The following is a 23,818-nucleotide window of genomic DNA, read 5'->3' as shown; positions in this document are numbered from 1 at the left end:
ATCTTGCCCATTTGTGAAATAGAGCAGTACAGAGTTGAGTCCATGGTACATCCGATCATAGGATGGTGGAGTGTACTAAAACACTGCCCAGTAAACTCTCGGGCGGTTAGGTGCGGCAGTGTGGAAACTGTTGCTGTTTTATTCCAGAGCAATAAAAGAACTACTCACCATTTTCTCAAAGTTCACCAGCTGATTCAGGAATGTCTTGTTGCCTTCGTGAATGAAAGTCATGTCTGGAAAAAGCATGAAAGATAAAATGACTGAGATTTCTGCGGTAAACTGCCAATAAGGTGAACACTGTGACTGTTTAGATTTCGTTTAGTTTAGAGATACGGCCTGCCCTTTTAGCCCACTGAGTGCGCGCCAACCAGCGATCCCCGCACGCTAGCCCTATCCTACGCACACTTGGGACCATTTACAATCTTCTACTGCAGCCATTTAAATACCTGCAAACTTGCATGACCATGGAGTGCGGGAGGAAATCGGAGAACCCGGAGAAAACCCACGCGGTCACGGGGAGAACGTACAAACTCCTTACAGACAGCACCCGTAGTCGGGATCGAACCCAGGTCTCTGGCGCTGTAAGGCAGCAACTCTACCGCTGCTCCATCGTGCCACCCCTGGTCTGGACACTGGACAATTCAGGAGCTTCCCATCTACTGTAATATTTAGTCTATCAAGCAGGTAGGGATGTCCTGAAATGGATGTGAAAGGTGCTACAGAAATGCAAATCTTTTTTTGTGAGCTATTCATCATCTATATCAGTGAAGGTCCTACACTGTGACCCCAGTGCTGACACTGGGACTCCCCTGTTGCTTCTCCAGTGCTCTGGCATCATTCTGTCGACAATATTCTCCTCCCACAGGGTTGCCGTTGGTCTGGTGGACATCTGATGTGGACAAAGAGGGCAGCTGTCATCCCCCCCCCCCCCCCCAGGATCATGGTCGTGTAGCAGTTAGTACCGCTGCCTCCGTGGACCCAACCACCTGTCTCAACCCTGACCCATGCTGCTTTCTGTGTGGAGTGTGCACATTCTCCCTGTGACCATGTGGGTCTCTACCCCACCCCCCCCCCCAAAGAGTCGCTGGTCGGAAATTCAATTAGCGGCTGTAACCAAGTGCCTCTGGGTGGAGGAGATAGGAACAGGATGGCGGGATATTAATGTGGGGGATGGGATTGAACTGAGGGTCAGGATAGATTCGATGGGCTGAGTGGCCATCTACATTGTCGGAGAACAGTTTAACAAAGAAAACTGTGCAGCAGCTGCAGTCCCAAGGAAGAGAAGAGAATGGAACTTAGAAACAAAGAACTGCAGATGCTGGTTTATACCAAAGATAGAAGCAGAGTGCTGGAGTAACACAGCAGATCAGGCAGCATCTCCGGAGAAAAGGGATGGGTGGCGTTTTTGGTCGGTACCCTTCTTCAGACTGACAAGTCTAATGCCCGAACCGAAGCATCACCCATCCTTTTTTTTCTCCAGAGATGCTGCCTGACCCGCTGAGTTACTCCAGCACTTTGCATCCATCTTTAGAGAATGGACAATAGACACAAAATACTGGAGTAATTCAGCGGGTCAGGCAGCATCTCTGGAGGAAAGGAACAGGTGACGTTTCAGGTCGAGACACTTCTGCAGAATGGAACTCATTTGACACCTCTTTCTAAGAGTTTCCGCAAAGATACAGCACCTCGATGCTGTGGCATTTGTTGGGGACGCAGCCAAGAGGAGATTGGTGATAGGGGCAGCTCCGTTGTCTCACCTTTCAGTAGCAGGGGGACAAAAGGAATAATAGGAGGCTTCATCCTGGCAATGGTGTCTCTGTAGGTTTTGTGATTTCTTGAGGGATCCTGCAAGACAGGAAAGTGTTCACATTGTCAGCTCTCATGTACAATGGCACAATAGACAATAGGTGCAGGAGTGGGCCATTCAGCCCTTCGAGCCAGCACCGCCATTCACTGTGATCATGGCTGATCATCCACAATCAGTACCCCGTTCCTGCCTTCTCCCCATATCCCTTGACTCCGCTATCTTTAAGAGTTAGATAAACTCTTTCTTGAAAGCATCCAGAGAATTGGCCTCCACTGCCTTCTGAGGTAGAGAATTCCACAGATTGCCATCTCTGTGGGTGAAAATGTTTTATCTCATCTCCGTTCTAAATGGCCTACCCCTTATTCTTAAACTGTGGCCCCTGGTTCTGGACTCCCCCAACATCTGGAACATGTTTCCTGCCTCTAGCATGTCTAATCCCTTAATGATCTTATATGTTTCAATAAGATCGCCTCTCATCCTTCTAAATTCCAGAGTGTACAAGCCCAGTCGCTCCATTCTATCGACATACGACAGTCCCGCCATCCCGGGAATCAACCTTGTGAACCTGCGCTGCACTCCCTCAATAGCAAGAATGTCCTTCCTCAAATCTGGAGACCAAAACTGTACACAATACTCCAGGAGTGGTCTCACCAGGGCCCTGTAACCACTACGGAATCGGTCGCCCTGCTAATTATTCAACTCGGGTTTCCCAGTACAAAGCCTTGCACCCGTTATTAAAGCTGGGCCGGAGCGAGCGGGAGCCTGGTTGAAATTGATCCAAAGTCCATGGGAAGTGACCAATACTGGAAACAACAGCCAGGTGGATGGGAAGTGAGAAGTACCTTCGGTGGACTTTAAATATTCCACCACCGCCATATAATGGTGGTTTCACGTACCATGTACACTAACTCTACCCCACACACACTTGGGACAATTTATATTTATACCAAGACTTCTTCTTCTTCTGTTGTATGTCTTTTAGACCTGCAGCTCGGTTGAGGCGAGCCAGGCCAACGTGTCATCGTCCAGGTCAATCAGACCGCGTTCACCATTCGGTGGCCGGTGTTTGGGGCAACTGGTGACTGTGTGTGAATGTGTGTGAGTGATTGGTGGTGGTCGGAGGGGCCGTAGGCGCAGATTGGCAGCCACGCTTCCGTCAGTCTGCCCCAGGGCAGCTGTGGCTACAGAAGTAGCTTACCACCACCGAGTGTGACTGAGGAGTGAATGAATAATGCGATGTAAAGCGCCTTGAGTATTAGAAAGGCGCTATATAAATCCCATCCATTATTATTATTATTATGTGCTCCACTGTCTGTGTTGGGTCCCCACACTCGCAGGAGGCGCTGTCCAAGCCAATTAACCTACAAACCTGCACGTCTTTGGAGTGTGGGAGGAAACCGGAGCACCCGGAGAAAACCCACGCGGTCACAGGGAGAACGTACAGACAAGTACCCATAGTCAGAGTCGAACCCGGGACTCTGGCGCTATAAGGCAGCAACTCTACCACTGCACCACCGTGCCGTCCCAATCCCTACAAGGTCACCCCGTAGCCTCTTAGGCTCGAGGGGTAAAAAAGCCACAGCTCCTTATATCTCAACTTCTCCGAACCCAGGAACATCCTTCGAATTTATTTTTGCAACTTTCCAGTTTAATGACAACCCTCCTATAGCAGGATGACCAGAATTGTACACACCTCATTGAAACGTACAGAATAATGAAAGACACGGATAGAGTGCATGTGGAAAGGATGTTTCCACTGGTGGGAGAGTCTAGGACCAGAGGCCACACCCTCAGAATTAAAGGGCGCTCTTTTAGAACGGAGGTGAGGAGGAACTTCTTTAGTCAGAGGATAGTTAATCTGTGGAACTCATTGCCACAGAAGGCTGTGGAGGCCAAGTCAGTGGATATTTTTAAGGCAGAGAACAGGGAGGAGGTAAGAAAATGGAATGGGGAGGCAGAGATCAGCCAGGATTGAATGGCGGAGTAGACTCGATGGGCTGAATGGCCTAATTCTACTCCTATAACTTGTGAACTCGTGAGTCCAATTGTGGCCCTCTGCAACTGGCCCAATGCCTGTACTCAAGACCCTGACTGCTGAAGGCAAGCAGAGGGATTCAAAGAGATCGCAACTGTAACCACCCCCTGTCCAGTTCAGAGCGAGACGACGCAGCTTACTTACTGTTAAACTTTCAAATTTCTGGAAGAGCTTTTTACATTTTGTCGGGAGTTTCTGTGGAGCAAACAAGACATCAAACAAGAGTTGAAATCAGGATTTTCGTATTTTTGTTTTGGAAAATCAAAAATCTTCTAAATAGAGGAAATTGGAAATAAAAATAGAAAATACTGGAAACACTCTGTGTGTGGAGAGAGAAGCAGAAATTGTTGCTTCAGACCAGAGAATGGGGGAGGAGGGGGGGGGGGGGCTTATGATGTAGAGTTCACCTGTCTCTCTGTCCACAGATGCTGCTGGATGTCAAAGTATTTTCCACATGTGCTGGGGTTTTTTCATTAACTATACATCTTGCTTTGGAAAGGCAAGCTAAATTAATAAATCACCTTTTCATATTGGATGTTATTAGTATTTTTGGGTAGCATTTCTTCTTCTTCTTGAGTGAATTATTGTCATTGCACATGGTACAACGAAATTGAAAAGTCAATCCCACGGTGCAATTCACAAGAGCAATTTTAAATATATAAGAAAAGGTAAAAATATACACATATAAAAAAAAAAAATTACAGATAAATAACAATAGCAGCTGAGGTAGAACCATTCAGTTGAATGCGAGTGTTATTTCTTATTTTGTATTGTTAAGTTCACGTATGGCTATTGGGGTAGAAGCTGTCTCTGAGTCTGTTTGTGCGAGTTTTGAAAGACCTGTACCGTCTGCCGGAGGGCAGCAGGTGGAACAGGTTGTGTCCAGGGTGGGAAGGGTCCTTCAGGATGTTGGCTGCCCTGCCAAGGCAGCGAGAGTATCCTCAATAAGGATTGTATCATAGTTGTATAGTAGTTTATTATGGATACATGTTTGTATTGTATTATGGTGGTGGGTTCTGGCTTGTTTTATTGTAATGTAAATATTATTTTTAATAATTGAATAAATTTTTTGATTAAAAAAAAAAAAAAAAAAAAAAAAAAAAAAAAAAGGCAGCGAGAGCTGAAGATGTCCTTCAGGGAGGGCAGTGGGCAGCCAGTGATTTTTTGTGCGGTGTTGATGACCCTTTGAAGGGCTCTCCTGTCCGCTGCAGAGCAGCTGGCATACCATGTGGTTATACAGTACGCCAGCACACTCTCGATGGAGCAGCGGTAGAAGGACACCAGCAGCTTCTCCTCCAGGTTGTTTTTCCTGAGGATCCTCAGAAAGTAGAGTCGCTGCTGGGCCTTCTTGACTGCTGTGGTGGTGTTTGTAGTCCAGGAGAGATCCTCCGTAATTTGTGTGCCCAGGAATCTGAAGTCTGAGACCCTTTCCACACAGTCCCCATTGATGAATAGGGGTTTGGGGGCTGCACTGTTCTTACGGAAGTCTATGATAATTTCCTATGTTTTTGTGGTGTTTAGGATGAGGTTGTTGTCTGAACACCACGCTGCCAGTCTTTGGACTTCCTCCCCTGTAGGCTGCCTCATCTCCTCCTGAGATACGTCCAACCACAGTCGTGTCGCCCGCAAACTTGACGATGGTGTTGGTGGAGTGGGCGGGGGCACAATCGTGGGTGTAGAGGGCGTAGAGGAGGGGGCTCAACACACAGCCCTGTGGGGAGCTGGTGCTGAGTGTGATGGGGGTGGGGAGGTGATGGCCCAGTCTGACGGTCTGGGGGCGGCTAGACAGAAAGTCCTTGATCCAGAGGCAGATGGGTTGGGAGAGTCCTAAATCCATGAGTTTGGTGACCAGTCTGCTGGGGATGATGAGATTGAAGACGGAGCTAAAGTCAATGAAAAGCATCCTCACATAGCTCCCCTGGTGTTCGAGGTGGGTCAGTGCAGTGTGAAGAGCAGTGGCGATGGCATCCTCAGTGGACCTATTTGCTCTGTAGGCAAACTGGTGTGGATGGAAGGTGGGCGGGAGGCTGGCTTTGGTGGGCTGCTGGACCAGCCTCTCGAAACACTTCATGATGACTGGTGTGAGAGCGACCGGTCGGTAGTCGTTAAGGCCGCTGATAACAGGCTTTTTTGGTAGTGGGATGATTGTGGCAGACTTCAGGCCACGGTGGGATGATGGATTTGGACAGGGACAGGTTGAAGATTTTCGTGAAGACCTCGGAGAGCTGGTCTGCACATTCCTTCAGAACCCTTCCCGTCACGCCATCCGGGCCGGCAGCCTTCCTCTGGTTCACCGCCCTGAGCACCCGCCTCACTTCATGCTCCTGCACAGTGATGGCGTATGGCGTGCACAGCCTAAAGTTGTAGGACAACTTGTTCTATTTGGTCTTATTTGATTGTGCACACCGGGTTGATTGCATTCGTCGAAACAGGGCGGACCACGTGAAGGTTGCAATCTCCCACCCCTGGGTGACACTGTGTAATCTAGATTGGTAAAAGCGCCATTGGCAGAACCACCATTAGGGGGTGCTGGTGGACAAAAGATGGCCACCCTCACTCTGTCACTTTCCTCTCCCCCCTCGACAAACGGTCTTGTTTTTCTCTGATTTACTGAACCAATAGAGCCTATAAGCCCTGTCCCACGGTACGAGTTCAGTCCAAGAGCTCTCCCGAGTTTAAAAAAAAAATCAAACTCGTGGTAAGCACGGAGAATGAACGTAGCGGGTACGTCGGAGCTCGGGGACGTCTCTTCGCGGCTCGTAACGCTAACGGCAGGTACTCGGGAAGACTCGCTAATGGCAGGTAAGCACGGGAAGACTCGTGAAGATTTTTCAACATGTTGAAAAATGTCCACGAGAGCCCCGAGTACCGATGAGTGGCCATTACCGTAAATCTCCGAGTTCGAATCAGGGCAAACTCGGGAGAACTCTTGGAATGAACTCGTACAGTGGGACAGGGCTTTATGTATTCTCAAACTTTGCTGCGTTATTGAGTCCCACTTTTCCATTCGGAGCTCTCACATTGAAGAGAGAGCCACACAGTCGGGGGAAAGGATTCCAAGGACTCTTGGTCTGCATCAAAGCTGGGTTTGGCCAGGGCTCTGCCTTGGACCACACAAGGAATTTCAGAGCAATTTACAGAGGCTAATTAACCTGCAGGCCTGCACATCTTTGGGACGAAACCAGAGCGTCTGGAGGAAACCCCACGCAGGGGGTCACAGGGAGAACGTGCAAACTCCACACAGACAGCACCCGAGGTCAGGATCGCAGCTGGGTCTCCGATGCTGTGAGGCAGCAGCTCTACCGGTGTTAAACCCGTCTGCAAGAAGTAAGAAGACCTCTTCCTCCAAATGATTTTCCTCTCAACTACTCATCCCATTCAGTATCAGATTGCAGTTACTGCAACACCAAAGGCAGTCGGCGACTGTAATAGATTAATTAATAATGTGTACACATTTTTAAGGCGGACATAGATAGATTCTTGATTAGTGTGGGTGTCGGGGGTTATGGGGAGAAGGCAGGAGAATGGAGTTAGGAGGGAGAGATAGATCTTTATCATTGTACCGCTGCTGGCAAATTCATTTCACTTGCACTTTATGTGCAATGTGACGAATAAAACTGATTGATTGATTGATTGATTGATTGATTGATTGATTGATTGATTGATTGATTGATTGATTGATTGATTGATTGATTGATTGATTGATTGATTGATTGATTGGCAGAGTAGACTTGATGGGCCGAATGGCCCGATTCTGCTCCTATCACTGCTGAACTCAGTAAATGGGGTGATGAATGAGCGTGTACGAGGGCCGTGCTGTGTTCCACTCACCTCCCAGGTCAGGCAGAGGCGACTGACTGCCGGATTGCACAAGCCCATGACAATGGCAAAGAACGAGAACAGGTTCTGCTTCTCCTTGCAGCTGCAAGAGGGAACGAGCATCAGGGTCGGCATAAAGCATGGGGGGGGGGGGAAGAAACATTCACATCAACGAAGAAACAAGGGACTGCAGATGCTGTTTTAACCCCCCCCCCAAAAAAAAGACACAAAGTGCTGGAGCAACTGAGCGGGTCAGGCAGCAATCAGTCTGAAGAAACATCCCGATCCCAATCCCAATCCAAGACATCATCTGTCCATGTTGTCCAGGGATGCTGCCTGACCAGCTGAGTTGCTCCAGCATTTAGTGTCCTTTCCATCTTTTCATCTATGGCCTTAGCCCAACCATCTACCTGCCAACAGCCCCACTCACCTGTATCGACCCATTTATTACCCGCAAGGCTTTGTCCCTCCCTGGTCCTCCTCTCTTCCAGCTTTCCCCCAACCGCCCACTACAATCAGTCTGAAGAAGGGCCCCGACCCTAAGCACAACCCATCCATGTTCTCAAGAGATGCTGTGTAAGGAAGAACTGCAGATGCTGGATAAAATTTAGGAGTTTAGGAGTGTTAAACTCCTAAAACACTCAGGAGTTTCTCCAGCACTCCAGAGTGCTGGAGAAACTCAGCGGGTGCAGCAGCATCTATGGAGCGAAGGAAATAGGCAACGTGTCTGAAGAAGGGTTTTGGCCCGAAACATTGCCTATTTCCTTTGCTCCATAGATACGTCACCCATTCCTTCTCTCCATAGATGCTGCGGGGGGGGAAGGGGCGAATGGCCTGTTTCCGCGCTGTATCTCTAAACTAAACCAATCTAAAGACCAGGAGCCGGTGTTACAGTCCTGTCGCGGTGCCCATCTCTCCTCGTCCCCACCATTCCCCAGTCACGAGCCTAGATGGCAAACGAGTACTTACAAGGCGGCCATGTTGATGAAGTTTTTGAGAAGCTGCACGCGTTTGCCCAGCCGCTCGCACATCAGGATCTCGGTGGCCACCCAGTGCTGCACCTCACTGCACCGCTGCAGCACCAGCTCCAGGTTCGCCGTCCGTTTCCGAATGCTGTCGTTCCGGAAGACGTAGTGGATCAGCTCCAGCTGCAAGAGTGTCAGAACCCCGGGTAACACGGTTAGTATCGTTTAGCTGAGTGTCACGTGTACCGAGGTACGGTGAAAAGCTTTTTTGTTGCGTGCTAACCAGTCAGCGGAAAGACAATACATGATTACAATCGTGCCGTCCACAGTGTATAAATATATGATAAAGGGAATAACGTTTAGTGCAAGATAAAGCCCGGTAAAGTCCGATTAAAGATAGTCCGAGGGTCTCCAATGAGGTGGATAGAACTTCAGGACCGCTCTCTGGTTGGTGATAAGATGTTTAAGTTGCCTGATAATATCGGGGGAAGAAACTGTCCCTGAATCTGGACATGTGCGTTTTCACACCTCTGTCCCTCTTGCCCGAACACTAGAATTGTTTTGGTTAGCCACCTTGTCTGCTGCGGGTATGTGACGTTATTGTCCCTGAAACTGTCCTTTATCCCAGGGGAGAAAGGTACACAGTTTACAGCATCGAGAGAGGCCATTCAAGAGTGTTTTATTGTCATATGTCCCAGATAGAACAATGACATTCTTACTTGCTGCAGCACAGCAGAATGTGGAAACATAGTACACTGTAAACAATATAATAGAGAGAAAAAAAGTTTCCGTGTGTGTGTATATACATACTCACAATATATACACACACATATATACATATATATATACACACATACTCAAAAAATAAATAATAATAATAATAATAATGGATGGGATTTATATAGCGCCTTTCTAGAATACTTAAGGCGATAATAGTGCAATAATAATAATGATAATAATGACAATAATGACAATAATAATAATAATAATAATAATAATAATAATAATAATAATAATAATAATAATAATAATAATAATAATAATAATAATATTATTAAATGGCGGCGCTGTAATGGTGCGGCCCCTGCAGTTCGTCTGTCCATTTTTTAAATTTTTGTCCCGTTTGCTGTGGTTTTTATATTTTTTTCTTTTTTCGGCCCATCAAGTCTACTCCGCCATTCAATCATGGCTGATCTATCTCTCCCTCCTAACCCCATTCTCCTGCCTTCTCCCCATAACCCCTGGCACCCGTAATAATTAAAAATCTGTCAATATCCGCATTGAAAATATCCATTGACTTTACCTCCACAGCCGCCTATGGCAATGAATTCCACAGATTCACCACCCTCTGACTAAAGAAATTCCTCCTCATCTCCTTCCTAAAAGGCACATCCTTTAATTCTGAGGAAATGGCCTCCGTGGAAACTCTCCCACTGGTGGAAACATCCTCTCCACATCCATCCTATCCAAGCCTTTCACTATTCGGTAAGTGTCAATGAGGTTCACCCCTCATCCTTGGGATGACAGATGGCACAATGGGCTAAGTGTTCGGCTGGCAACCGGAAGGTAGCCGGTTCGAATCCCGCTTGGAGTGCATACTGTCGTTGTGTCCTTGGGCAAGACACTTCACCCACCTTTGCCTGTGTGTGAATGTGTGTGAATGTGTGTGAGTGATTGGTGGTGGTCGGAGGGGCCGTAGGCGCAGATTGGCAGCCACGCTTCCGTCAGTCTGCCCCAGGGCAGCTGTGGCTACAGAAGTAGCTCACCACCACCGAGTGTGACTGAGGAGTGAATGAATAATGCGATGTAAAGCGCCTTGAGTATTAGAAAGGCGCTATATAAATCCCATCCATTATTATTATTATTATTATCCTTCTAAACTCCAGCGAGTACAGGCCCAGTGCCGACAAACGCTCATCATATGTTACGCCAATAATTCCTGGGATCATTCTCGTAAACCTCCTCTGGACCCTCTAGCATGGCCAGCACATCCTTCCTCGGATGTGGGGCCCAGAATTGCTCACAGTACTCCAAGTGCGGTCTGACCCAGCGCCTTCTAGACCCTCAGCGTCACACCCCTGGGCTACCCACCTCATGCACACAGTTTAAAAGCTCCCAGTCAAAGGCCGTGATCTGGATGGCCATCTCCATCATGTTCACTTCGTTGATCTCTGGGCCATCGTGAGAGAGCCGCTCGATGGCGGGAGGGGGAACCTGTGAACCGATGGAGAAACAACAGTCAACTTTGCACAGAACATAACGCAATGACAAGGAACTGCATATGCTGGTTTATAGACAATAGACAATAGGGGCAGGAGTAGGCCAGCCAGCCCTTCAAGCCAGCACCGCCATGCAATGTGATCACGGCTGATCTATAACAAAGATGGGCACAAAATGCTGTAGCAACTCAGCGTGTCAAGAAGCATCTCTGGAGAATATAGATCATTGACGTTTCGGGTCGGGACCCTTCTTCAGACTGATTGTGAGGCGGGGGGGGGGGGGCGGGGCGGGGGGGGGGGGGGGTGAAATGTAAAGCAGGAGGGAGGGTTATGGGTGTAAAGGGAGGGGAAAGAAGAGGGATAAAAGGGGAATGTGGGATTGGAGGGTTGGGAGGTGAGCGTAACGTAATGGGGAATGAGACACAGTGATGAATGAGGAAAAATGTGGCCACCTCAGTGGGGGGGGGGGGGGGGGGGGGGGGGTGAAGGGAAAGGGGGGGGGTGGGGGGAGAGAGGTGATTAAAGTTTGTTAGATTGTAGAAATCCATATTCTTCTTCAAATACTGTGGGATCCATTTCAACCGCCTGAGTTAGCAGATACATCATGGGTCTAATTCAATTCTAATACCTCTCCCTCAGCACATCGATGAAGTGTCAGCCTGGATGACATTGTAAAGATTCAAGATTCAGGATTCAAGAGAGTTTATTGTCATGTGTCCCAGATAGGACAATGAAATTCTTGCTTTGCTTCAGCACAACAGAATGTAGTCAGAATGTATAAAGAAGAATACTTCGATAGACACGAAAAGCTGGAGTAACTCAGCGGGACAGGCAGCGTCTCTGGAGAGAAGGAATGGGTGACGTTTCGGCCCGAAACATCACCCATTCCTTCTCTCCAGAGACGCTGCCTGTCCCGCTGAGTTACTCCAGCTTTTTGTGTCTTGTCTTCGGTTTAAACCTGCATCTGCAGTTCCTTCCTACGCGAAGAATACTTCATCCCAGGTGGCATTGAGTCTGGAAGATCAGTTGTGTCTGCTTCTGTCCTTTTGTGCCCCAGTGATAAACAGGCATCAAAAACAAATGAATTAAATCATTCATGCACTTTCCACGGTAGCCACTGGTGCGGTCTGCAAAGTGATCCTTTCATTAGCAGCAATGGAACCATTTCACCGCAAGCTCAATGGCGCCACCTGCTGTAAGTGGAGTCGAGAACAGCAAACATCATCTCCCGGTTGCTAAACACATCAAAGGGCCTGTCCCACTTTCACGACCTAATTCACGACCTTTTTGTACTCGTGGACATTTTTCATCAGGCTAGAAAAAACGCCCCGACCTACTTGATGCCACAAGTGCCTACGACTAGCATCACGGCCTTCCTACGACCTCGTGACGACCATGCTGCCAGTATGAGTCAAGGGCAAACTCGACAGAGGTCGTGAATTGGGTCGTGAAAGTGGGACCAGGCCCTTAATTTTCCTTCCCATTCCCACACACAGACCTTTCTGTCCTAGGTCTCCTCCATTGTCAGAGTGAGGCTAAACGCAAATTGGAGGAACAGCATCTCATATTTCGCATGGGCAGCCTACAGCCCAGGGGTATGAATGTTGATTTCTCTAACTTCAGGTAGCCCCGGCATTCCCTCTTTCTGCATCCCTCCCCCAGCCAAGTCACACCAGCTTCTCGTTTTCACCCAACAAAAAGCTAACAATGGTCTGTTTCCGTTATCGGGGGATCAGGGGATATGGGGAGAAGGCAGGAACGGGGTACTGATTGTGGATGATCAGCCGTGATCACATTGAATGGCGGTGCCGGCTCGAAGGGCCGAATGGCCTACTCCTGCATCTGTTGTCTATTGTCTATCACCAATACATTTTTTTTGCATATCTTTTATTCATTATTCTTTATCTCTCTACATCATCGTCTATATCTCTCGTTTCCCTTATCCCTAACCAGTCTGAAGAAGGGTCTCAAACCCATTCCTTCTCTCCAGAGATGCTGCTTGTCCCACTGAGTGGTTCAATTCTCCAGCTTTTGGTGTCTATCTTCGCAGCAAACATAATGCTCAATATTGAAGATAGACACAATATACTCAGCGGATCAGGCAGCATCTCTGGTAGAGAAAAGGAATGGGTAATGTTTCAGGTCGATTGATTTATATTGAGCAGCACAGGAACAAGCTGCCCGGAATACAATGTGTATGCTGAACTTGAGCCAAAACAGCAACGTTTTCATTCCTTAGATCTCGAAAGCTAAACTCCAGCTAGTTTAGATGCATTCATTTTGCATTTTTTAAATGTTTTCACATAAACCATTCAATTTTCTCCAGAGATGCTGCCTGACCTGCTGAGTGACTCTAGTACTCTGTGTCCATCTCTTGTATAAACCAGCATCTGCAGTTCCTTTTTATTACAATCAATCAACCAACAACTTAGGACAGTACCCTAGCTTATGGAAGGACTTCTGAATGGTCCTTCCATTAGAAAAGACACAAAGTGCTGGAGTAACTTCGGTCTGATGGAGAGTCCCAACTGGAAACGTCACCTTTCCATGTTCTCCATAGATGCTGCCTGGGTCGGGCATGAGGTTAAATTTAGTGGAGTGTCCTGCAGAAGGGGACAAAGGTCAAGGAGGGAGATACAAGAAACTGCAGATGCTGGGATGTGGAGCAAAAGACAAAGTGCTGGAGGAATTCATTGGGTCAGGCAACATCTGTGGAGGGAATGAAGAAGCATTTTGAAGAAGAGTGCCAATCCGAAATGTTATCTGTCTTTTCCCTATCCTGACTCGTTGAGTTCCGCCAACACACTTGGTGTTTGGTTCAGGAAAGAATTCCAGAGCTCAGCAGTTCCAGCATGCTGGATCCATGGTATTCAGGGGTGCAAAGGCCAGGACCGTTAGAGCACAAAGAGTTAGCAGAGATGTGGAGACAGAGGGAGTGACACAGGTCGGGAAGGGAATGAGTGGGGTAACATATGATGAGCCTTTGATGGCACACGGCTTCTACTCGCTGGAGTTTAGACGGATGAAAGGCGACCTCATAGAAACTTACCGAATAGTGAAAGGCCTGGACAGAGTGAATGTGGAGAGAAGGTTTCGACTCGTAGGAGCCTCAGAATTAAAGGACGTTCCTCTAGGAAGGAGATATTGAGGAATGTCTTTAGTCAGGGGGTGGTGAATCTGTGGAATTCATTGCTACAGAGGGCTGTGGAGGCCAAGTCAATGGATATTTCTACGGCAGAGATAGATAGATTCTTGATTAGTGCGGGTGTCAAGGGTCATGGGGAGAAGGCAGGAGAATGGGGTTAGGAGGGAAGAGATAGATCAGCCATGATTGAATGGCGGAGTAGATTGGATGGGCCGAATGGCCTAATTCTACTGACCTTAGGACCTTATTTAATTGAGAGAATAGTATTTAATGTGCCTGCTTTGTAATCTCACAAATGGCCAAAGGATTTCCTAACATCAAAGTGGTTCAGTTCTGCTCTGATGTTCACTTTAATGACAGGTCTGTGTGTTATAACCAGGATAAGGGTTAGACAGACCTGTGTTTCGTTTGAGTTTATACAGTGAACAGCTTTTGTTGCGTGCTATCCGGCCAGTCAGAAACAATACATGATTAAAATCGAGCTGCCCCAAAGTGTAAAGATACATGCTGAATGTAATAACGTGAATAACATCTTCTGCTCCTATCACTTATGAACCTATGAGACATGGGCGAGCGGCGATGTGTCAGTACGTTGCTGTCTCACCAGCGATTCCACCGACTCCTTCGTGCAGGCAAACAGGTGAGTGTTCACACCCAGCGTCGTAAACACCGAGTCTTCATCCAAACGAAACGTCGTTTTCTCTGCAGAATGAAAACACAGTTTTGAACATCAGAACTCGAGAAGGAGCACAATGTTACTCAAGCAGGAGAAGTTTCTTGGTTTCTTGGTCCTCCAAAATATTCCAAATGGAATTGAAACTGGAGGTGGTGAAGGGAGGACTTAAGCCAGAAAAGGGATATTGGGAAGAAAGAGCTACTTTAAATTTAGTTGCATCTGGTTGGGTAACTATAGTTGGGTGGAGATTATTCCATGCTTTAATTGTGTGGGGGAAGAACGAATTGCTGTACACATCTGTCTTTGTAGCTGGGATCACAAATTGGATCGAATGCCCTCGTCTGCTCCTAATTGGTTTGGGTTTGGTGTAGATCTTGTAGTCTATGTCGAGCTGACCATTAATTTGACAATTAATCCTCAGTGAAGGAGAAGTTACTGATGTCTGAAGATGGGTCTCAACCTGAAACGTCTATAATATGTCCATTCAATGTCTTCACTGTTCTCTTGTACCAACAATGTCTTATTCTCTGGATAATAATAATAATAATAATAATAATGGATGGGATTTATATAGCGCCTTTCTAATACTCAAGGCGCTTTACATCGCATTATTCATTCACTCCTCAGTCACACTCGGTGGTGGTAAGCTACTTCTGTAGCCACAGCTGCCCTGGGGCAGACTGGCGGAAGCGTGGCTGCCAATCTGCGCCTACGGCCCCTCCGACCACCACCAATCACTCACACACATTCACACACATTCACACACGGGCAAAGGTGGGTGAAGTGTCTTGCCCAAGGACACAACGACAGTATGCACTCCAAGCGGGATTCGAACCGGCTACCTTCCGGTTGCCTGCCGAACACTTAGCCCATTGTGCCATCTGTCGTCCCTCTTCTCAATCTGAGTACACCTCTTCTCACTTCTGCCCTGAATGAGCTTGTTTGTGACAGGACAACATCTGTGGGGGGGGCAATGGACAGTCGACGTTTTGAGTCGCGATCCTTCCTCTGTGCCGATGAGAGATGGACACTAGACAGAGGTGAGGCGGCCGGGACACGAGCTGACACAAGACACACAATGACACAACGGTGGCGCAGCGGTAGAGTTGCTACCTCGTAGCGCCAGGGACCCAGGCTCGATCCTGAGTACAGGTGCTGTCTGAGCGGAGTGTGTACTGTACGTTCTACCCGTGATCTGTGTGGTTTTTCTCCGGGATCTCCGTTTTCCTCCCACACTTCAAAGACGGTCCCGTTTTTGTCAACTAATTGGCCTGGTATAATTGTAAATTGTCCCTGGTGTGTGTAGGAAAACGTAAATGGGCGGGGATCGCTGGTCAGCGCGGACTTGGTGGGCCAAAGGGCCTGTTTCCGCTCGGTATTTCAAATTTCTAAACTAAACTAACCAATAGTCGGAAGAAGGGTCTCAACCCGAAACGTCACCTATTCCTTTTCTCCGGAGATGCTGCCTGACCCGCTGAGTTACTCCAGCATTTTGTCTAACCGATGGGTGGATCCCGGTGAGGAGGGACGGACTGGTGGATGGAGTCAAGTGGGGAAGAGAAGGGGGGGAGGAGGGAAGGCTGGAGATAATGGGATCAGGAGCTGGGATGTTGTGGGAAGGAACTGCAGATGTTGGTTTAAACCAAAGATAGACACAAAGCTGGATGTGATCGGTGGAGGTGACCCAGGGGCTGCAGATGATATGGAATCGGATGGGAAATGAAGGCGGAGGATGGGGCCAGGTTAAGGACAGGGTCTTTCTTACCTCCTGAGGATCTTATCGCCACCAGCAGCAGGTTCGTATGCACAGGCTCCTTCGATTCCTCCTCACAGTGCTGAAGCTTCTCGGCCACCGACAACACGATGTCGTTCACCGACGCCGATAGCCTGCTCTTGATGGTCACGTAGGAATGGTCAGTAGCGTAAATACGGCAGAAAACTGGTGGGGCAGAAAGGAGGAAGGGAATTAATATCAGTAGCACATTGGCAACTGGGAAACAGGCCTGGTCTGAACCAGACACAATCATGACTTCTTCAACAACCTGCTCATAGTTTTGGGGAAATACTCAATTTCATTCAGTTTACAAATTCGACAAACATTGCAAGCATCTTATAGTCATAGAGAGTCTTAGTTTAGTTTAGAGATACAGCGCGGAAACAGGCCCTTCGGCCCACCGAATCCGTACCGACCAGCGATCCCCGCACATTAACACTTCTGTACACACATAGAAAATAGGTGCAGGAGGAGGCCATTCGGCCCTTCGAGCCAGCACCACGGGGGACAATTTTACATTTATACCAAGCCAATTAACCTACAAACCTGTACATCTTCGGAGTGTGGGAGGAAACTGAAGATCTCGAAGAAAACCCAGGCAGTACACTGGGAGGACGTACAAACTCCGTACAGACAGCACCTGTAGCCAGGATCGAACCTGAGTCTCTGGTGCTGTAAGCTCTACTGCTGCACCACTGTGTTGCCCTTAGGAGGCATCGAATCCTACAGCATGGAAACAGGCCCTTCGGCCCAACTTGACCATGCCGACCAACAGGCCCCATCTACACTCGTTATACCTGTCTGCATTTGGCCCATATCCTTCTAAACCTGTCCTATCCATGCACCTGCCCAAATGTCTTTTAAACTTTCACACCAGTTCTATGTTGTCCCATTTTCTCATCCACTCCCCGCACTCTAGAAGCAATCTGCAGAGGCCAATTAACTTATAGACAAACCCACACGTCTTTGGGGTGTGGAGGGAAACCGGAGAAAACTCACGTGGGCATCGGGTGAACGTGCAAACTCCACACAGAGAGCAACCGAGGACAGGATTCAACCCGGGCCTCTGGTGCAGTAAGGCAGCTACCAGTATTTGGCCACTGGATGATTATTTCCAGCGGGGAGGGAGGGGGGGGGGGGTGATGCGTGGAAATCAGTCACAAAACAGTCCGATAATGAAGTTGAATCATCAGCTGCACCTATTTCTCCGACACAATAGCCGGATGGCACACCCATTGTATGCACATCCCTGACTCACTACCTGACTCAGTCCAACTTAGTCGCTGCCCATCAGGGATGTGTTTCAGTGACAGGAAACGCCCACTAAATATAAGACACAAAGTTTAATTTTGTATCGGGTTGGGTCCCTTCTCCATGTTCTCCAGAGATGCTGCCTGACCTGGTTCAATGGGCAAAGTGTTTAAGAAAGAACTGCAGATGCTGGAAAAATCGAAGGTAGACGAAAATGCTGGAGAAACTCAGCGGGTGAGGCAGCATCTGTGGAGCGAAGGAATAGGTGACGTTTCGGGTCGGGACCCTTCTTCAGACTGATGTGGGGGTGGAGGATGGTAGGGGGGGGGGGGGGGCGGGAAGAAGAAAGGAAGAGGCGGAGACAGTGGGCTGTGGGAGAGTTGCGAAGGGGAGGGGAAAGCGGGAGAAAGCAAGGACTACCTGAAATTGGAGAAGTCAATGTTCATACCGCTGGGGTGAAAACTACCCAAGTTCAATGGTTTCTTTATTGTCGTATGTACCAGGTGCAGTGAAATATTTTTTTAGCAAACAGCTCAGCAAAACCATCCCATACATTAGCACAATGCCCGGTCAGTACAGAACAGCCCGTCGAGCCCATACGCAAGAGGCACCATTTAGGTACCATTTAACTGTCTCAGCTGCAGCTACTGAGTTACTCCAGCACTTTGTGTGTTTTTTATGTTGTAAACCAGCATCTGCAGTTCCTTGTGTCTACCCACGAAAAACAGGGGTGGCTTCAGCAAAGCCTCCATCACGCGGGCGGCAACGTGCTTGGTTCGGCACAGGTGGGGCCTCACTTACTGCAACAGGGGCCAAGTAATGGACACTTACTCTCATCCGTCCCACGCAGGGGCTCCCTCTGCTGGAGGCAGATATCAGTGCGACTGAAGTGACGGAACAGAGGCTTAATCTGTTGGGTGAAGAGTGATAATGATTAGCCTGTTGGTGAAGAATGCCGAGACTGTTTACATTTTCAACCAAGGGGGATAATCCTCAACGAGACTTTTTGTACTAACACTGCTGAATCATCCTACCACACAACCAGAGAGGGCAGTTCCGAACTGCTATCGATCTCATTGGTGACAATCGGACTATCCTTGCTCGGATTTTACTGGCTTTACCTTGCACTGAACATTATTCCCTTATTCATGTGTCTGTACACTGTGGATGGCTTGATTGTTATCATGTTATGTCTTTCCAATTTCCTCTGTACACGTGACAATAAACTAAACTGAGAAGTTCTATTTCTGCTGACTCTATGCTAGATAACTTGGAGAAAGTTTCGCCATGTGTGAACCTGACCCTCGGACTATCTGTAATTGGCATTTACTGGACTTTACCTTGCGCTAAACGTAATTCCCTTTATCATGTATCTGTACACTGTGAGTAGCCCGATTGTAATCATGTATTGACTTTCCGCTGACTGGTTAGCACGCAACAAAAGCTCTTCACTGTATCTTGCGACACATGACTATAAACTAAACATTTAGAGATACAGTGCGGAACCAGGCCCTTTGGCCCACTGGGTCCGTGCCGACCAGCGATCCCCGCATATTAGCACTATACCACACACACTAGGAACAATTTACATTCGTACCAAGCCGATTAACCTACAAAACTACACGTCTTTGGAACATAGGTTAGTTTGTACTGAAGATAGACACAAAAAGCTGGAGTAACTCAGCGGGTCAGACAGCATATAACCATATAACCATATAACAATTACAGCATGGAAACAGGCCATCTCGAACCTTCTAGTCCGTGCCGAACACGTATTCTCCCCTAGTCCCATATACCTGCGCTCAGACCATAACCCTCCATTCCTTTCCCGTCCATATAACTATCCAATTTATTTTTAAATGATAAAAACGAACCTGCCTCCACCACCTTCACTGGAAGCTCATTCCACACAGCTACCACTCTCTGAGTAAAGAAGTTCCCCCTCATGTTACCCCTAAACTTCAGCATCTCTGGAGAAAAGGAATAAGTGACGTTTCTTCAGACAGAATGGTCTCGACCCGAAACGTCACCTATTCCTTTTCTCCAGAGATGCTGCCTGACCATCCTGGGTCCTGAAAACTCCAATGGCCTGGTCTGCGAAGGAGATTGCCTACGGCTGCCCTCGACTGCCTGTAACTACATAGCGACCCCACTCCATTGCACTACGAGTCAAAAAGAACCACGCCAACCAAATTTTAATCGCAGAAAATTTTTCAACGCACTGAAAAATTTTCCACGACCTAGCTGAGGCCGCGATTAGGCGGGAACTTCCCTCGAGCATGAAGGAGAGTTCCTGTGCCCTCCTAGGACCACATGTTGACCATGTTGCGAGTATGAGTCGAGGGCAAACTCTTCTGAACTCGCAGATTAGGTCGCCGCAGTGGGACAGCCCCTTTACTCCAGCTTTTTGTGTCTATCTTCTGTTGAAACCAGCATCTGCTGTTCCAGTGTTTACAGGGAATTTACAAAACGATCAGAATGTTTACCTGTTTCTTTCTCAAACAGCTCCAATCCTCAGGTGGCCTGCCAGAGAGATAGATAAATGGAGTTATTGCTAGACCTGCAACATATTATATCAACTCTACGATACTTGATGGAGAAGACAATTGAAGCACTCAGGGAACACCCACAATAAATTGTTAACATTTAATAGATACAGCAGGCAGTGAAGAAAGTCTTGTCGCCAGCATGTTGGCCTTCAATGCGAGAGGATTTGAGTTTATGAGCAAGGAGGCCTTACTGCAGTTGTACAGGGCCCTGGTGAGACCGCACCTGGAGTATTGTGTGCAGTTTTGATCTCCTAATTTGAGGAAGGACATTATTGCTATTGAGGTGAGTGCAGTGGAAATTCACCAGGTTAATTCCCGGGATAGTGGGACCGACATATGATGAAAGAATGGGTCGACTGGGCTTGTATTCACTGGAATTTAGAAGGATGAGACTCATGAGAGGGGATTAGACAGGCTAGATGTCGGAATTGGACAAGCTAGATGCAGGGAAAATGTTCCCGATGTTGGGGGAGTCCAGAACCAGTGGTCACAGTTTAAGAATAAGGAGTAGGCTATTTAGGACTGAAATGAAGAACAAGTTTTTCATCCCATTTAACAATTCAACAAATCTAGGGGTGATTTATTTGTTTCGAAAAGTGAACAGAGACAGTGACTTTACAGAAATCATAATCAGGCTGGCACAGTGGCATAGCGGATAGTCCTGCAACCTCACAGCGTCAGAGACACGGGCTCAATCCTGACCTCGAATGCTGTCAGTGCGGAGTTTGCACGTTCTCCTCTGCCTCACCTGGAAAGACTGTCGGGGTCCTTGGATGGAGTTGAGGGGGGAGGTTAAGGGATCGGCTGCATCTCCTTCGGAGGGAAGGAGGAATCACAGAGGGGGAGCATCGAAGGGAAGGTGATGCAACACCTGTCACTTTACCTCCCCCCCCTCGACTCCATCCAAGGACCCCGGCAGTCGTTCCAGGTGAGGCAGAGGTTCACTTGCACCTCCTCCAACCTCATCTACTGTATCCGCTGTTCCAGGTGTCAACTCCTGTACGTCGGCAAGACCAAGCGCAGGCTCGGCTGGTGAACACCTCCGCTCAGTCCGCCTTAACCTGATCTCCCGGTGGCTCAGCACTTCAACTCCCCCTCCCAATCCCAATCTGACCTTTCTGGCCTGGGCCTCCTCCATTGTCATAGTGAGGCCCAGTGAAAATTGGAGGAGAGGCACCTCATATTTCGCTTGGGTAGCTTACACCCCAGCGGTATGAACGTTGACTTCTCTAACTTCCACTAGTCCTTGCTTTCCCTCTCTCTCCATCCCCTCTCTCTTCCCAGTTCTCCCACCAGTCTTACTGTCTCCGACTACATTCTGTCCCGCTCACTCCCCTGACATCAGTCTGAAGAAGGATCTCGACCCATTCCTTCTCTCCAGAGATGCTGCCTGTCCCGCTGAGTTACTCCAGCATGTTTTGTCTATCTGCCATTGCTTTGTTTGTTCACCCTGTGCTGGTATATACAGCGTCACTCCTCACCTGAACTCCACCTTCTCCACCGTGCGCTGTAGCCTGGACATGTCGTCCTTCAAATTCGGGTAGCGACGCAAGTCCTTTTTGGCAATGGTGTTCAGGTCCTACTCGATTCAAGCAAACAAACGGACAAATCAATGCATAAGATGCATTAGAACCGGCCTGGCTCGGCAACACTGCCCAGTCCGTCACGGGTTCTGCCCTCCCCACCATCGATGGGATTTACCGGAAAAAGGCAGCCAGCATCATCAGAGGCCCACACCACCCTGGCCACGCTCTCATTTCACCCCTGCCGTCGGGAAGAAGGTACAGGAGCCTGAAAACTGTAACGTCCAGGTTCAGGAACAGCTTCTTCCTTGCAGCCATTGGGCAAGAATAGGATCTATGACACCACAATGATGCTGGAGAAACCACGGTTGGACTATGGATGGCAATTTACTCTGTGCATTTCCCTGGCAGCAGTGAGCAGACAGAGGTTGCAGGTGCATGTTGTCTAGGGAAGCAGCAGCGCATGCGTCTTCCTGCAACGGAGGGGCTGTTGTGCAGCTTGTAGTCCGTCACACACGTACAACTCATCAACAACTGGCTGCATGCTATCAGGCAACCACCTGTTATAGGGGAAGTGAATCATCCCACCACAACCAGAGAGCAGTCCTGACCTACTATCTATCTCGTTGGCCATCCTCAACTATCCTTGATCGGACTTTGCTGGCTTTACCTTGCACTAAACGTTATCATGTATCTATACACTGTGAACGGCTCAATTGTAATCATATATATTGTCTTTCCGCTGACTGGTTAGCACGCAACAAAATCTTTTCACTGTACCTCGGTACACGTGACAATAAACACAACTGTAACAACTTGCCCGCCTGTTATTTCCCTTCGTGCCAATGTCCCGGTGGCTTCCGTTCAAGTCAACCCTGTACAGCTCGAACTGGCTGCAAGTCTCATGAATCTCCGCTCTGCCAGTCGCTGATGGTAACACACAAATACATGAGCGGGGGGGATGTGTCTGTCTGCCTGTTATTGAGCATCCTGAAGACAATGTGGCTCTGATAACACTTAACCCGCAGAGTGCAGCGCTGTGTGGAGATACAGCTCGGCCGTTTGCGTTTGTTTCATCCAGAACATCATCACAATGTCGCCCAGACCAGCCCAGCTTCCAAGGGAGTGAGGAAAGTCATCTAATTTTACAGCCTACAGCCACTGCATTTCCTCACTCGCACCTTCATGATCACTGCCTGCTTTTCAGAATCCTTCACCCAGTGATCTCCACCAGCAAGGAGTCTAGCTCACAGCTGTCATTCTTACTTATATCCTGCTCTCTCCAGTTGGTTGGGCTGTGTTTGCATATAGAGAGGTCAGAAAGGGGGAGAACATTTTTGTGTGTATGATGTTTGTTTGTGTGTGTGTGTGTGTGTGTGTGTGTGTGTGTGTGTGTGTGTGTGTGTGTGTGTGTGTGTGTGTGTGTGTACGAGTGAGTGAGTACGAGTGAGTGAGTCAGTCAGTCAGTCAGTCAGTCAGTCAGTCAGTGAGTGACAGACAGACAGACAGACAGACAGACAGACAGACAGACAGACAGACAGACAGACAGACAGACAGACAGACGGATATACAGACAGGCAGACCTTTCTGTCCTGGGCCTCCTCCATGGTCAGAGTGAGGCTCAGCGCAAATTGGAGGAACAACACCTCATATTTTGCTTGGGTAGCATACACCCCAGTGGTATGAACATTGACTTCTCTAACTTCAAGTAACCTTTGCCTTCCCTCTCTCTGCATCCCTCCCCCTTCCCGGTTCTCCGAGTAGTCTGATTGTCCTCGTTTACATTTTATCTTTAATAATAATAATAATAAATTTTATTTATGGGCGCCTTTCAAGAGTCTCAAGGACATCTTTGCTTTGTAGTTACCTTCTCCTAGCTAACAATAATCTATTCTACATTTGCCTTGATCTCCATCCCCTTCGTCTCGTTTTCACACCTACATTTCCTTATCTCTGTATCTCCCTCTGTATCTCCAATCTGAAGAATGGTCTCGACCCAAAACGTCACCCATTCCTTCTATCCATAGATGCTGCCTGTCCCGCTGAGTTACTCCA

General features: G+C 48.1%; 1 protein-coding gene across 1 annotated transcript in view; it reads right to left on the bottom strand.

The window, feature by feature from the left end:
• Nucleotides 1-23,818, bottom strand: part of rapgefl1 (Rap guanine nucleotide exchange factor like 1) — a 90,163-nt gene that overhangs the window by 5,491 nt on the left and 60,854 nt on the right. Inside the window, exons 5-15 of the mRNA XM_033035033.1 lie at nucleotides 21,722-21,819; nucleotides 20,178-20,214; nucleotides 18,523-18,601; nucleotides 16,432-16,605; nucleotides 14,595-14,692; nucleotides 10,718-10,840; nucleotides 8,631-8,809; nucleotides 7,674-7,764; nucleotides 3,987-4,037; nucleotides 1,758-1,845; nucleotides 169-233 (exon numbers count right to left, since the gene is read on the bottom strand). Of these exons, the coding sequence (XP_032890924.1) occupies nucleotides 169-233; nucleotides 1,758-1,845; nucleotides 3,987-4,037; nucleotides 7,674-7,764; nucleotides 8,631-8,809; nucleotides 10,718-10,840; nucleotides 14,595-14,692; nucleotides 16,432-16,605; nucleotides 18,523-18,601; nucleotides 20,178-20,214; nucleotides 21,722-21,819 (1,083 nt within the window). The remainder of the gene's footprint in view (nucleotides 1-168; nucleotides 234-1,757; nucleotides 1,846-3,986; nucleotides 4,038-7,673; nucleotides 7,765-8,630; nucleotides 8,810-10,717; nucleotides 10,841-14,594; nucleotides 14,693-16,431; nucleotides 16,606-18,522; nucleotides 18,602-20,177; nucleotides 20,215-21,721; nucleotides 21,820-23,818) is intronic.

Source organism: Amblyraja radiata, chromosome 16 (assembly GCF_010909765.2).
Source record: "Amblyraja radiata isolate CabotCenter1 chromosome 16, sAmbRad1.1.pri, whole genome shotgun sequence".
Lineage (NCBI taxonomy): Eukaryota > Metazoa > Chordata > Chondrichthyes > Rajiformes > Rajidae > Amblyraja > Amblyraja radiata.
Note: the sequence above shows the minus strand (reverse complement) of the source record. Positions and strands in the feature narration are given on the sequence as shown.